The sequence below is a fragment of the Myxocyprinus asiaticus genome, chromosome 20 (genome assembly GCF_019703515.2).
Source record: "Myxocyprinus asiaticus isolate MX2 ecotype Aquarium Trade chromosome 20, UBuf_Myxa_2, whole genome shotgun sequence".
Classification (NCBI taxonomy): domain Eukaryota; kingdom Metazoa; phylum Chordata; class Actinopteri; order Cypriniformes; family Catostomidae; genus Myxocyprinus; species Myxocyprinus asiaticus.
Window position 1 is genome coordinate 3,402,187 of NC_059363.1, and position 15,761 is coordinate 3,417,947.

General features: G+C 36.5%; 1 protein-coding gene across 2 annotated transcripts; it reads left to right on the top strand.

The window, feature by feature from the left end:
* The first annotated feature begins 1,065 nt into the window (after positions 1 to 1,065).
* LOC127411144 (fibronectin type III domain-containing protein 4-like) lies at positions 1,066 to 13,089 on the top strand. 2 transcript variants are annotated; one of them, XM_051646490.1, is made up of 6 exons: positions 1,066 to 1,801; positions 5,175 to 5,290; positions 5,427 to 5,631; positions 9,093 to 9,182; positions 10,549 to 10,685; positions 12,140 to 13,089. In XM_051646490.1, exons 1-6 carry the CDS (start codon positions 1,729 to 1,731, stop codon positions 12,179 to 12,181), a joined length of 663 nt encoding a protein of 220 aa, XP_051502450.1. In that variant the 5' UTR covers positions 1,066 to 1,728; the 3' UTR covers positions 12,182 to 13,089. The 2 variants fall into 2 exon arrangements, with proteins under 2 accessions (XP_051502450.1, XP_051502451.1); XM_051646491.1 differs by having other exon boundaries at positions 9,096 to 9,182.
* The last annotated feature ends 2,672 nt before the right edge of the window (positions 13,090 to 15,761 follow it).

Genomic DNA, 15,761 nt, shown 5'->3' on the forward strand with positions numbered 1-15,761 from the left:
GTAACAGTACATCCATCGAGCGTCAAATGATATTTTAGCTGTTTATTTTTAGAGGTTTTTGGTCTTTGTACCTTAATTTGTACTTCTGTTTTGTCGGAATTGAGTAGAAGGAATTTCATTTGGAGAATTGTGAATTTTCATTGGGTTTAGAAGAAATATAAAGTTGGGTATCGTCAGCATAATAGTGGAAACTTATTCCATGATTCCTGATAATATCTCCCAGGGGAAGCATGTATAAAGAGAAAAGCAGAGGCCCTAAAACTGACCCCTGTGGCACTCCATACTTAACTTTTGTTTGATTTGACAATTCCTCGTTTACACATACAAAGTGGTAGCGGTCTGATAAGTAATCATGCTAATGCAAGTCCACTAATGCCAACATAATTCTCCAGCCTATTCAAGAGAATATCATGATCTATCTTGTTGAAGGCAGTACTAAGATCTAAAACCACTAGAAGAGAAATGCAGCTGTGATCAGATGATAAGAGCAAGTCATTTGTAACTCTGATAAGTGCAGTCTCTGTACTGTAATAGATTCACACCTCTGATCTATTCTACTGTATTCACATTTATGTTCTTTTCTGAAATGCGATTTTCATAATCTTAATATTGCAACAGACTATATAAAGTCAAGCCTTTGTCTATGATTAAGATTATATTGTGTATACTTCAGAAATGTCAATACAATAGAATAGATCAGATGTGTGAATTGAATAATATGGAGTAGTATAGAATAGTCAAAGAATAAAGTATAAATATAGTAAATTGTTTTTCTGTTCTATTCTATTCTATTCTCATTTCTATTGTGTTCTCTTTGAAATACTAGAATATTCTTAATATGATTTTAATATTGCGGTATATAGTCTTTGTATAGGCTACTGCAATATTAAGATATGAGAATGGAATAGAAATGTTATAGAATAGAATATTCCTGATATATTCTTTTTTTTTTTTTTTTTTTTTTTTTTCTATTCGCAGACCTATTTGGTTTTAGTCTATTGGGTTCAAAGATCTTGTCTATCTTCTCTCATCTCACATTCTCCATATCGAGTAGTCATCTTCATATGTTGCAGCAGACTTATCGATGCACAAGTTCGACGCATATCATAAATCACCTTTCACAGAGCGGCTGATTGTGTGTTTGGATGGACTGCATTCATCGCGGCTCCTCTGTGCGTCACGCGGCTATTGAAGGTGAATGAGTGACTGCTGAGAATCAACTGGCCACCTGTGGGTCATGTGCTCGCGATGCAGCGGACGCCGCTGATTTATTTGGTATTCTTAAAACGTCGTACACGAGCGAATAAAAGAGCTGAAGGCAAACATAAGCTCGCGCTCTGACAGACGCCATACGCTCGCGCCTGGTGTATTACATGCACAAGGAACAGGTTTATTGGCAAGACTGAGGATTTAACAGTTTAAGTGTTATTTCTGTATCGTCATTGCGAGAGAGCATCTTCTTTGGTCTTCGGTGATGCGGGTCTGGATGGCAACAAATTGTGGTGCATTTCGGAGCGCTTGCATTTGACAATAACATCAAGACTGTAAGGATGCTGCCTTCGATTGTTTTCATCATAACAGTGTATTTGGACATTATAGTGAGAGTTTGAGTTTTCAATTTAATGCATATTATTTATAGCCGTATAATTGTTGGAGAGATGTCAAGTTCACGTTACCTTTCCTTGGAAATTGGTGTCACTCATCTGGATTGACTCATTTAAGGAAGAGATGGTTTCTCTCCTCACTTTTGGGAGACTTGTTTTGTCTCTGTTTGGATGCCACATCTGCTTAGCAGGGGCAAGTAAGTAAAGTTGTTTTTTCTTCTGTCTAATAAACAATAAATGTCTCATGAATAAACATTAAAACTATATGTATAGTTAATGTTTACACATATCGTTATGTGTGATATTTAAAGCTGATGTTTGATGGTCACCATTACTACAGTCTATAAGCATGACAGTGCTATATAATCCTATCAGGGTGTTTTAAATGCAAACTCTCCCCAAGCCCAGTAAAGGAAGACATTAAGGAAATTGGCTTTCACACAGCTTTGACTTAATGGGTGAGTAGATAGTGGTGAGAGAATGACCTATAGTATATCATGTCAAATCATGACATTTAAGTACCAGTCCAATAAGAATGATGTATGTTGTGCTCTATAGGGTTTTAGCTACCATCTTTCTCTATAAGGAGCATTTTCATGATCTTAAATGTGTTTTTACATAGTTTTTTGTATCAGTTTAGTACAGTAACTTCTGTCTATCTGCCCATTTCCCCAAATGTACCGGCAACCATTTTCAGTTAATTGAAAAATGTCTACCAAAAAACAATATCCTCATTATTTTTAATCTAATGTTTGTGTTCATGTGGCATTGATAGCATTCAAGGGTTACAGAATGTTTCCATGGATCATGGTATAAATATTGGGGGGGTTACCTCACACCCATCCCCCCTGAAATCTACACCCCTGATAGCATTGGCCTTAGGTTACATAGAACTGAGGTTCTCTTTTGTTGGCGAATTACAAGATTAAATGGTGAGTGCACAATTACTCATCGCTCTGACGCAATGTTCATTCTAATGCTGAGGTCCACGAATGTGTTTGATATTGAAACACTGGCTGAATTACACTTGCAGGCCAACAGTATAGCCACATATAGGTCTGAATGATTTAGGTATGTTTGATTTTGAAATGAAAACTAGTTTGGCCATGGTGTGCTATTATTAGAATAGAATAGAATAGAATAGAATATGGTCACATGACTGAGTTAATTGTACAGGTAGGTAATTCTTAAGGACATAAATAAGACAAATGTGTATTACTGTGTGCAATGTACAGTACACACAATGCAGTATGCACCACGTAATACCATGTAATACAAACACTATGCAATACAGTACAATGTACAAGAAAAAGTGCAATATGTAACGTTTATTCCCCTGAGAAGTGCAAACATGATGGCGCTTTCAACCTGGTCTCATGACAAGTCGTAATAATAGTACAAAATGGCGAAATCGTAAGACATCCCATGAGTTGACTTTACAAAAAATACAACTTTTATTTCCATATAAAAAAATTAACTAGCCAACGAACAATGTTATTACGATTTTTCTTAAGTTTAACACCTAAAACAAACCTAACCATAAAGTTTTTAACCCCTTACACAAACCCTAAATCTAAATAAAGTGTTAGAAATGAGGCTAACTAAAATTAGAATTTTAAGGAATTGAAACTCTGTTAATGGGTTTGTCTCTGAGTCATGGTATCTTATGATTTCATCATCTCATACCATTTTTTATGAGTTGTCATGAGACTATGTTGGGCACAAAACATTACTCTTAGTTTGAACTTCCCAACCAGCTTGAAAAAGAAACACTGGCTTAACCAATGGCATGAGTTTGGGACGGGACTATCTGTTTGAAACTTCATTATTTTGCAAATCCATGTGGTAACACAGAAATGACTTCACCTTTTAAACATAAACGTAATAGATATGAGGTAAATAAAAAACATTTGAGATCAATTAAAAGAAACAAGAAAAACTGGAAATGTTACAAATAAATACAGTGTACTTGCATATGCACATGTATGCAAACAACAGTACAGACAGACTAGTATACTGCTTTTTGTCTTTCTTCGCTCTTCTTTTCTCGATTTTGTTATAGAAGTTTTTATATATATATATTTGCAAGAATATGTTGACGTCCCCCACGTTGAAAAAAAGCAAAACAAAAAACCTGTATGTCCTTTTTTGTCAAACTAATTTTTCACTCTGACATAAAATCAGAGACTTTGCTAAATAAGAGTTTACCACTGTGGATCGCCACTAATTTTGACCAACTCAGTCAAGCTCATCCCATTAAAGAGAAGAATTAAAATCAGACTTCGGTTGCACAATCTCCCAGCAGAGTGAATCAGCTAAATACAGAAGTGTTGCATATTTATGAATTTGTCTTAATATAGTTGTTCATTGAACTGGTGTCAAGTTTGTCCTTGGATGTTATGGCGAAGTGGAGACAGCAGTAATCCATTAATACAACAAAGCATCCAAAAATACTTCACAAACATCATACATTTAGCATGAATCAGTTTTTTTGTAAAACTGTACAAAATTATAGTATAGATTAATATTAGTTAAAGCAGGTGACATGAACTAACAATGACAATTTGTAACAGCATTTTTAAATATTGGTGTTAAAGGGATAGTTCACCCAAAAATGAAATTCTCTCATCATTTACTCACCCTCATGCCATCCCAGATGTGTATGACTTTTCTTCTGCTGAACACAAATTAAGATTTTTAGAAGAATATTTCAGCTCTGTAGGTCCATAAAATGCAAGTGAATGGTGATCAGATCTTTGTAGCTCCAAAAATCACATAAAGGCAACATAAAAGTAATCCATCTGACTCCAGTGGTTTGATCCATGGATCAAAATGTAAGTCATTTTTTTACTCTAAATCTCCACTTTCACTTTTACATTTGAAAGTGAAAGTTAAATTGGAGATTTAGAGTAAAAAAAGGACTTAAATATTGTTCTGTTTCTCACCCACACCTATCATATGACTTCTGAAGGCATGGATCAAACCATGGATTACTTTTATGTTTCCTTTATGTGATTTTTGGAGCTACAAAGGTCTGCTCAACATTTACTTGCACTGTATGGACTTACAGAGCTGATAAATTCTTCTAAAAATCTTAATTTGTGTTCAGCAGAAGAAAGAAAGTCATGCACATCTGGGATGGCATGAGGGTGAGTAAATGATGAGAGAATTTTCATTTTTGGGTGAACTATCCCTTTAATGGTAATTCACAAATATACATTTATTCATTGTTAGTTCATGTTGGCTCATAATGCATTAATTAATGTTTACTTATATAACGTTTAATGTTTAAAATGCTTTATGGTAGTATATGCATGAATTAACATTAACTAAGATTAATAAATGCAGGAAACCTTTTGTTCATTGTTAGTTCATGTTATCTATTGCATTAACTAATGTTAATGTGTAACAATGTTACAATAAAGTGTTAACACATATAGAAAACTAGATCTATATGCTTTTACCATTTGAGATACTGGAAAACTCTTCACACTGATTGTTGTGTATATATTTGTGTGAGCAGGGGTTTGTGCTGATAAATGATTCATACTGGGGATTTGTATTTCACAGACCGCCCGGCTGCTCCTGTCAATGTCTCTGTTACTCACCTGCGGGCCGATTCAGCCACTGTGTCCTGGAATATTCCAGAGGGAGAGACCGTAATTGGCTTTGCCATCTCACAGCAGGTCAAAGAAAGTTATTACAACAATACACAACCCTAAAGGAATTTATCATAATTGAAGATGTCTGAGATTTAATTTCTGCAAAAACACCCTGATAAATCCAATGTGCTCTGACTTTAAATGTGTGTGTGTGTTTTAGCGTCAGGACGGGCTGATGCAGCGTTTCATTCGCGAGGTGAACACAACCAGCCGAGCTTGTGTACTTTGGGATCTCGATGAAGACACAGATTATATCATCCAAGTCCAGTCCGTTGGACTACATGGAGAGAGTCTGGCCAGCAAAAAGATTCACTTCAGAACGCTTAAGAAATCTGAACATTTTCAATCCGCCATGATGGATCAAGGTACATATGGCCTGATGGATAGTTTTCAGTAATGACTAAAACACTAGAACAAAGCACATTCCGTACAGTTTATTTATCTTTAAAATATCACTTTAAAGACTCCATGGAATCTATAACGGAACACATTTTTTGTTTCTGTCACGGTCCTGTCACTCTGTCAGTCTGGGTTTTGTCTGACAGGACCTTGGCATTATCGTCCCATGTCTGTCTTGTGTTTTCAGTCGGTCTTGTTTCACGTCTGGAGCATGGTGTCTGGATCCTGACCCTTCTGTCTGGTTCGGTTTCGGTTTTGATGTCTTATGTTCCATGTCTTGTCCTGTATTGGAGTACGTGCATTGTGCTTGTCATCTTGGTGGCATGCACTCATGTCAATAATCTATGTCTGTCCCTCGTGAACGTGGACGCATGTTGCACTCACTTTGCGCTGCGTGCCCAGGTCGCGAGCTGTCTTCGTGTTGTGCTGAGGTACGGTAACTTTGGACTGAGGTGTCGGGTGTGTGTGTGGCCGAACTCTCGCACAGGTGCGTTGTGGTGTTTGTCTTGCGATGTACGCTCAGGTTTCGTTTAGTGCGAGAATGATTGGCATCTCTTTGTTTGGCGTTGCTTCGCATTCTCTCGTCTTGTTTGTTGGTTGGCATGGGCGTATATTGTCTTATTGTCTTGGCGATGTGCGCTCATGCCATTCGGGTGTTTTGTTGTCTTGTGAGAGCACGTGGCTTTGTTTTGTTCTTGTATCGTCGCATGTCTCTCTGTCTTACGTCATACCCCGCCTCCTTGTTTGCACATTATTAGTTTATTAGTCACACCTGCCCTTTCTTATTAACCTGATGATTTCTCTCCCTATTTTAGCCTCCTGGTGCTTGCTGTCCAGTGCCAGTTCGTCTTGTTTCCAGTCTTGTGTGTCTTGTGTGTATTCTAGTCGGTCCTGTTGGTTGGTCTTGTTCCAGTCGGTCCTGTTCGCCGTCCAGTCAGTCCTGTGTGTTTGCCCCGTTTTCCAGTCCAGCCTGTTTCTGTTACCCTCTGCCCCAGCCTGGACACCTTTTCCCCCTACGGGGTAGTTTATGTTCGTTTATGTACTTTGTTTTTGATTCATTTTTGTATTTAAATAAATTCTTTTTAAGGAGCCTCTGTTATCTCTGCAAGATCGTGACAGTTTCCATACAAATCGAAAGGCTTGTCCTTTTTTAAATAGCCAGTAGACTTTGCAGCTTGCAAAATCTACTTGGAAGCATGTGGTATTTATAATTTAGGGGGAGGGGACATTGTTAATCTAGATAGGAATTTGTTGGATAAAGCAGAAGATCAACGTTTCTTTTGGTCCATTTTCCAAATTGTAAAAGACTGTAAAGACTGTAAATTATAAATGTGTATATTGGCTTAAAGTTAAAGCTGCAGTATGTAAGATTCAGAAACACTTGTTATTAATGACACCTGTGGCCGTTAAGTGAACTGCAGCAGCTACCTGTTGCTCGTGCTCGCGCTCGTGCACACACTCCATAGGGACGCGAGCGAGCATCGACCAAAACAATGACGTAACGTACAAAGAGACTGAACGTGATTCACCGGCATCATGCTGACAGATGAGGCAGCATAATTAAAATTACACAGTTATGATTGTTTTACTACAAAATTTGAGACTAAACTAAAACTACTTATCAGCTAACATAGCATACTGATACACACATACAGCTACATGCTACCGAACTATACCAGACAGTTTACTGCTGCACTGTTATGTTGCACTATTGTATGTTTTGTATGTCGTATGTTGTACTACGATCAAGAAACCAGCGTATTTGCTTAAATGTATCCTGTATACCTGACTTTTAGTATAAAGAGAAGATCGTTGAAATTATTTGAAAGTTACGAAGCAAGGTAGCTTGCAGTTCGTCAGCGTTAGCAGGCGAGATCAAGTTAGCTAAAATTACACAGATCAATCCTTATGGCACTATATTTCTGCTTTGCAGTTATGTAAGCTTACCTGTCCAATAAGAAGAACGCCAATTCAGGATCGGTTTTAATCCCCAAAACCGAACGAAGGTCCCTCCAGGAATCAAATGCCCTGCCGATGTTCACTCTAGTTTTCACTCGACCACGATAACGTTCCCGCTTAGCCAGACGGGATTCAGTAGATAAATGTTTTTTTGTTTTTTTGGCTTACTCTGAGTTTGTGTAGGAGTCGGTGTTGTGCTGGGCGCCGGACGCTTGCTGGCTTCCATCTCTAAGATAACGTTACCTAGTGTTGCAGTTTGTTGTCGCTGTTGAATAGCGGAAGAGAAGCACTGTCCTTTGGATTTTCCCGGCAAAAGCGACTCGCTCCCTTCACATGAAAATCAGTCTACAGGCTTTAATAGGCAACCTAGGAAGTCCGGGAAGGACTCATTTTTTAAGTTGCATTACAAGCCGTTCACACATTGGCAAAAAAAGGCGAATATTACATGAAAATTGTTACATATTGCACATTGAACTTTGCCAACCAGTGTTCATTTTTACAGTTTTTTGTTTTCTTTTTTTTTTGTCTATTGTCGAAACTGTCCTGTACATCAAGTCAATATTTCATCATGTCATATTCATGGCATTTGCAAGAAGGCAATAAAAAGATGAGGTAAGAAATGGTTTAGGCTTTTATGCTGGTTTTGCTAACTTGATAACTGTTGGAGCCTGCAGATTCAGTGTGTTAATGAATTGTGTGTTTTGTTGGTGTTTGCTTGCTCTTGAAGATAATTGGCCCAGGGCCCTTGCAAGTCACAATTCACCCCTGTTCTTCAGGTTTATACAGTTTAGGATATTGCGTTACATGTAGCACGTTTTTTAAGAAACGGCGTATTCACAGAGCAAAATATGCATTCTGACTAGCACGTATTAGTTCACATTCACCTGTTCAATGGCTTCATTATCTGTGCAGATGTACTGTAAGTTGTAATATTACAGTTAAGTTGTGGATATAGTGATTAATCTCACATTTGTAGGATGTGTTTGAGTGAGTGTTGGGAAATCACCAACATATTATGACTGGATTGTTTAAATAAATTCTTTCTAGATTTGTATTTCTTATAGAGTGTCAGTATAGAGTCCAAAACCACAAGTACTACTGGGACTGATGGGATGAGTAAAAGCCAGCTAAAATCTTACTTAGTGCACCTTTAATATATTGCAGTATTATTTTCTGTCTCATCATATTTTCGTCAACAGTATGTTTTAATTAAAACCGTTTGATTATCATTGTAATGCGTCTTTTTCGTCTCGTCTTTGTCAGTAATTTTGTTGACGAGATTAACACTGCTATCAACTTTTAAGAGCATACACAAGCATAGTGGTGACCGTAAAGCTAATAGATATGAATCAAATGTCACAAAGCTTTTTGATTTCATGGGGTCTTTAAAATAATTTGGCTGTTGATAATAGTGATTTTACTCATCTTTTTAATCTGCTAACATGTGTTGTTTTATGTATCTGGTCAGAAGACCCAGCAGTTGAGGGTTTAGACATATCCAGACATCTACTATCCGGAGAGATACTGATCATTATGATGGTGCTGCTAATGTGGGCAGGTACACATTCTTAAGAACAAAGTAATACTGTTTTTTGATTTCCAACCATGATGATTATAATTTAAAGTACTCTGATGTGAATGCAACTGTAATATGTCATCAGCATTGTAACAAAAAGAGTACCATACATAAATATATATACAGTTTATCTATCTGTCTGTCTGTCTGTCTGTCTATACTGTATATACACAGCTCTGGAAAAATAAATAAATTAAATTAAAAATTAAAATTAATTAATTAATTAAAAAAAACCAATAAATTAAATTAATATTTTCTCTGGTTTTACTATTTATAGGTATGTGTTTGAGGAAAATGAAAATTTTTGTTTTATTCTATAAAATACTGACAACATTTCTCCCAAATTCCAAATAATCATCACCGATCCTCCACCAAATTTCACAGTGGGTGCAAGACACTCCGTCTAACTATTAGATGACCAGATGGAGGATCGGTGATGATCTTGGGGTGCTTCAACAAGGCTGGAATCGGGGAGATTCGTCTTTGTGAAGGACGCATGAATCAAGCCACATACAAGGTCATCCTGGAAGAAAACGTGCTTCCTGCTGCTCTGACAATGTCTCTCAACTCTGAGGATTGGTTTTTCCAGCAGGACAATGCTCCATGCCACACAGTCAGGTCAATCAAGGTGTGGATGGAGGAGCACCGGATCAAGACCCTGTCATGGCCAGCCCAATCTCCAGACCTGAGCCCCATTTAAAACCTCTGGAATGTGATCAAGAGGAAGATTGATGGCCATAAGCCATCAAACAAAGCTGAATTTTTGCTCCAGGAGTGGCATAATGTCACCCATCAGCAATGTGAAAGACTGGTAGAGAGCATGCCAAGATACATGAACGCTGTGATTGAAAATCAGGGTTATTCCTGCAAATATTGATTTCTGAACTCTAAGTTAAACATTAGTATTGTGTTGTTTAAAATGAATATGAACTTGTTTTCTTTGCATTATTCGAGGTCTGAAAACACTGCATCTTTGTTGTTATTTTGACCAGTTGTCATTTTCTGCAAATAAATGCTCTAAATGACAATATTTTTATTTGGAATTTGGGAGAAATGTTGTCAGTACTTTATAGAATAAAACATAAATGTCATTTTACTCAAACACATACCTATAAATAGTAAATCCAGAGAAACTGATAATTTTGCAGTGGTCTCTTGATTTTTTCCAGAGCTGTGTATACAGTATATATTGTATCATATATATTTAATGATGACCGTAAGAAAAGACAACTGGAACTTTTCTCCTTTCAAACTCAATTGAGATTTCCAGATGGAAGATAGTGTTTTTTGTAATTAAAGATATCTGATCGGCATCCCTGTGATCAAATTTATCCCTGTCTCATTGCAGCTGTGATTGCGCTCTTCTGTAAGCAATACGATATCATCAAAGACAACGACTCCAACAACCACAGTAAAGAGAAAACAAAACCTCTGTCTGAGCAAAGTACACCAGAATACCATAATGGAGGCCTGCTGGGCAGCAAGGTAAAACATTCACATTTGACCAACACTTTGACTATGTTCGGAATACTGAATTCTGTTCAGTATATGCTGTATACTGTTTTATTTATTTATTTGACTGAAAATAGCATGTGAAACAGAAGACATTTAACAACAATACACTTTTAAAACAGTAGTATGCTACATTGTTTTCATATGAACTCACTATGTTTGTCACATGCATGCATGCATGTTTAATTCTGCATGTTGCGTCCAGTTATCATATTGGAAGTAAAAATGGTTATTTTGCGTTTTAATCCAATTTTGTGTTAACTCTTGGCAGTCCAGTGGAATAATGAGCCGAGAAACAGATCGCAGAAAAGCACTTTGCATTGTAGGATACAATAGTCCATGCAATATGCTCTGTTGTATACACTTATATATTTACGATTGAAAACACATTGATTTAGCTCTGTTAGAGCCTGTCAGCCACACTGGAACGGCGTTTTTATTCCACTGAAAATAGAGAATTTCAGAAATGCTCTATAGTACTGCATGTTTTGGTAAGCGATGGCTTCACGACAATTTCTGGCAAATATTTTATTGAAAAGTACAAAGAAAACTGCATGCATTCATTCAGTTTTCACTGTTTTGCAAAACAATGAAAAATCTTACTGAACATTTGCTGCTAGGCCTGCATTGTTCTGTTATGTTCAATATACTGTCCTTACTGTGTTACAAAAATCAAGCATTTTAATGCAACCTAATCTCATTGAATGAATGTTACTATAACTACATTTTTGACTTTGACAAACCGACTTTTATGTGCCGCGTTCTACGTTTCGTTGCAGTTTCCTGGTGAAATGAACACTAGAGGCGCTACAACGCCTGTGTTTTAGTCGCTTTCACTCAAATCACGGCTGATTATGACTTCATCGCTTATTTTTATCACTGTCACTCACACACTGCTATGTTATGATATCAAAACACTTTAATGCATCGTTTGAAAAACGTTACATTTTAACACTTGTATTACAGACTCACGTACATTTACACACTTAATCCAATGTGATTAGCTTCCGCGGTAGCTCACCTGATTGAGTGTTGGACTTGCTGACATGTGTGACGACAGTGTCATAGAAGTCAAACAAAATGACATGGTCAGAAAATGTGCATTGCTTTTAGGACACTATCAGTTGGATTTAGGTGTTGGTTTAGGATAAGGATGTCTGTTCTGTTAACCCCTAATTTGCTTTTAGGACACTATTGGTTAGGTTTAGGTTAGTGAGGTACGTTTTATGTATTAAAACCTTGATCTCATATTCACCCTAAAAATCTCGTCTGATTACGACACCATTCCACTCGCTTTTGGCGCCCCCCGCTGGACATTTCACTGGGAAACTGTAGCGAAACATGGAATGAAGTGCGTACGTTTGATTTGCAAAAATGTTGCAAAAATAGTTTTCCTAACCCGTAAACTTTCTTTTCCCCTTTTGTAGTTTCAAAACACATCATCTTCTGTTAGCATCATCAAGGTTTAACCAAGATGTCATCAACAGATCTGTCTACGGATATCAATGCATTATTTGATATTCATGACAAGCGTGAAAAGGCAATAGTAACTTAAACTATCTCTCGAATCGGGAATCATTAGGTAGTATACGGGTATTCGGTGGAATATTCCAATAAAGGACACTGAACATACTGTTCTTCTTCAATGATAAACAACTATATGGCTAATCACAAGAGGAGCTGTTGGTGCTATGAATATTGTGGAGTTCAAACATTGGCAGCAAGATATCACAGTGTCGATCTGTGCATATGGTTTTGTTGTGAATGTGTTACTTTGAAAGAGGATTACTGTATGAATGCATAGTATTGTATATGTGACATTTGTCATTAATTCTTGCAAACTATGACAACAAATTCATCAATAGCCACAGAAGCGGCTTAAAAATATGCATTATTAATTTCTCACTGCAATGGACTGTGTAGGAATTGCTTGTTTTATTTTAAGTATTAATGCTGTGTTACTAAATGTCTCCCTTTTAGAGATTGTCGGCTGTTTTATGGGGTTTCCTTAAGAACCAGTGTTAGAGTGTCCAGCGTTCAATAAAGACATGGTACTGTGAGAAGTATTAGTGTGATAAACTAGTACAGTTTTAAGTTTTTGAACTTCTAAATTATGTTAATAGAATCATATGTCTACACTTATATTGTAGTGTACATAGTGAAAATAAAACACTTCTTGCTGTACATTTTTTACATAGTTGGCTGAGCGATAAGTTTAGATTCAGTTATTTAAGAAGGCCACACAGTTGTAGTTTGAGGCAATAGGTAATGAGTGTAATTTAAATACTGTATTTTAGTTTAGAGGTTAGAAGCTGTTTAACCACTGAAGTTTATTAATATTCTGATTCTCAGTCCTTCTTTCCAATAAATGGGAAACCGCAAACATTGTCTGTTGGTTATTTCAGAAAGGAATATTTTTTGTTGTTTATTTTGTCTTCAAAATCTAATTTTTCTCAAGAGACATGAATATCAGAACATTTTTAAGCCAACATCTTTTAATTGCCCAAACATGCGTTTTAAGAGCCTTTATGTACATATACTGTGTGTATGTATATATATATATATATATATATTGTGTGTGTGTGTGTATAACCTTTTTATTTTCATTCATGCTATTCATGTGTCTATACATACACACACACAAAAATATATATATTTATAATATATATAATATTGATTACCACAAAAATTTATTTCGACTCGTCCCTGCTTTTCTTTAAAAAAAAATTAAATGGAGGTTCCAGTGAGGCACTTACAATGGAAGTCAATGGGGCACAATTTTTGGAGGGTTTAAAGGCAGAAATGTGAAGCTCACAATTTTATTAAAGCACTTACATTAATTCCTCTGTTAAAACTTGTGTATTATTTGAGCTGTAAAGTTGTTTAAATGGTCATTTTTACAGTCATTTGGGGATTTTAGGATTTGTTGACATTACATCATTATGGCAACGAAGTTGTGAAGTTGGCTATACAGAAAAGGATAGTAAGTGATTTTATCACACTAAAATATATTTATATACCCATATTGTTTATGTCTTGTGGCTAAACTTCCATTCACTTCCATTGTAAGTGTCTTACTGTAACCTTGATTTTTGCCTCTTTTTTTTTTTTTTTTTTAAGAAAATGATGGGCAAGTCAAAATACATTTTTGTGGTTATCAATATTAAATGCTGTCGATTGAACTTGTGTTGAACCTTGAAAATTCCTTTAAGCCTATTTTTATGATTTAAGAAATGGATTTTAATTTAATAACACATTTCCATCAAATTGAAATGCCTAATTTGTAACTAAATTAAATTAATAAAACTTTATATATATATACGTTTTTTTTTTATTTAATTTTGTTAAAAGATTACTCATGGAAACTTGAAATTGAAATGTGACAACAGTGATGATAGACAGACAGACAGACAGATGATAGAATGATAGATAGAACGATAGATAGATAGATAGATAGATAGATAGATAGATAGATAGGCAGACAGACGGACGGACGGACAGACAGACAGATAGATAGATAGATAGATAGATAGATAGGCAGACAGACGGATGGACAGACAGACAGACAGACAGATAGATAGATAGATAGATAGATAGATAGACAGACATACATACAGACAGACAGACATATAGATATACAGACAGACAGACAGACAGACAGACAGATAGATAGATAGATAGATAGATAGATAGATAGATAGATAGATAGATAGGCAGACAGACGGACGGACGGACAGACAGACAGATAGATAGATAGATAGATAGATAGGCAGACAGACGGATGGACAGACAGACAGACAGACAGATAGATAGATAGATAGATAGATAGACAGACATACATACAGACAGACAGACATATAGATATACAGACAGACAGACAGACAGATAGATAGATAGATAGATAGATAGATAGATAGATAGATAGATAGATAGATAGATAGATAGATAGATAGATAGATAGATGGATGGATGGACGGACGAACGAACAGACAGATAAATAGATAGTGACAGACAGACAGACAGACATAGATAGATAGATAGATTAGATGGATTAGATGGATGGATGGAGGGATGGACGGATGGACAGACAGACAGATAGTGACAGACAGACAGACAGACATAGATATATAGATAGACAGACATACATACAGACAGACAGACATATAGATATACAGACAGACAGACAGACAGATAGATAGATAGATTAGATGGATGGATGGACGGACGGACAGACAGATAGATAGTGACAGACAGACAGACATAGATAGACATAGATAGATAGATAGATAGATTAGATGGATTAGATGGATGGATGGAGGGATGGACGGATGGACAGACAGACAGATAGTGACAGACAGACAGACAGACATAGATAGATAGATTAGATGGATGGATGGAGGGACGGACGGACGGACGGACGGACAGACAGACAGAGAGACAGACAGACATATAGATATATAGATAGACAGACAGACAGACAGACAGACAGACATAGATATATAGATAGACAGACAGACAGACAGACAGATAAATAGATGGAGGGAGGGAGGGAGGGAGGGAGGGACGGACGGACGGACGGACAGATGGACAGACGGACAGACGGACAGACAGATAGATAGTGACAGACAGACATATAGATATATAGATAGACAGACATACAGACATATAGATATATAGACAGACAGACAGACAGATAGATAGATAGATAGTGACAGACAGACAAACATATAGATATATAGACAGACAGACAGACAGATATATAGATATATAGGCAGACAGACAGACATATAGATATATAGACAGACAGACAGACAGATATATAGATATATAGACAGACAGACAGACATATAGATATATAGACAGACAGACAGACAGATAGATAGATAGATAGTGACAGACAGACAGACATATAGATATATAGACAGACAGACAGACAGACAGACAGATAGATAGATAGATAGATAGATAGCTAGAACAGAGAGCATGCAGTACTTTGACGGTCCACCAGGTGTCGCGCTTTCGCTGTTTCACACTGAACTCACTGAATCA

Bases quoted from the DNA above. Each gene is read 5' to 3' on its own strand.
- LOC127411144 (XM_051646490.1), top strand. From the start codon at position 1,729: ATGGTTTCTCTCCTCACTTTTGGGAGACTTGTTTTGTCTCTGTTTGGA. The intron at 1,802-5,174 runs GTAAGTAAAGTT...TGTATTTCACAG, and splicing joins CATCTGCTTAGCAGGGGCAA to ACCGCCCGGCTGCTCCTGTC. The intron at 5,291-5,426 runs GTCAAAGAAAGT...TGTGTGTTTTAG, and splicing joins GCTTTGCCATCTCACAGCAG to CGTCAGGACGGGCTGATGCA.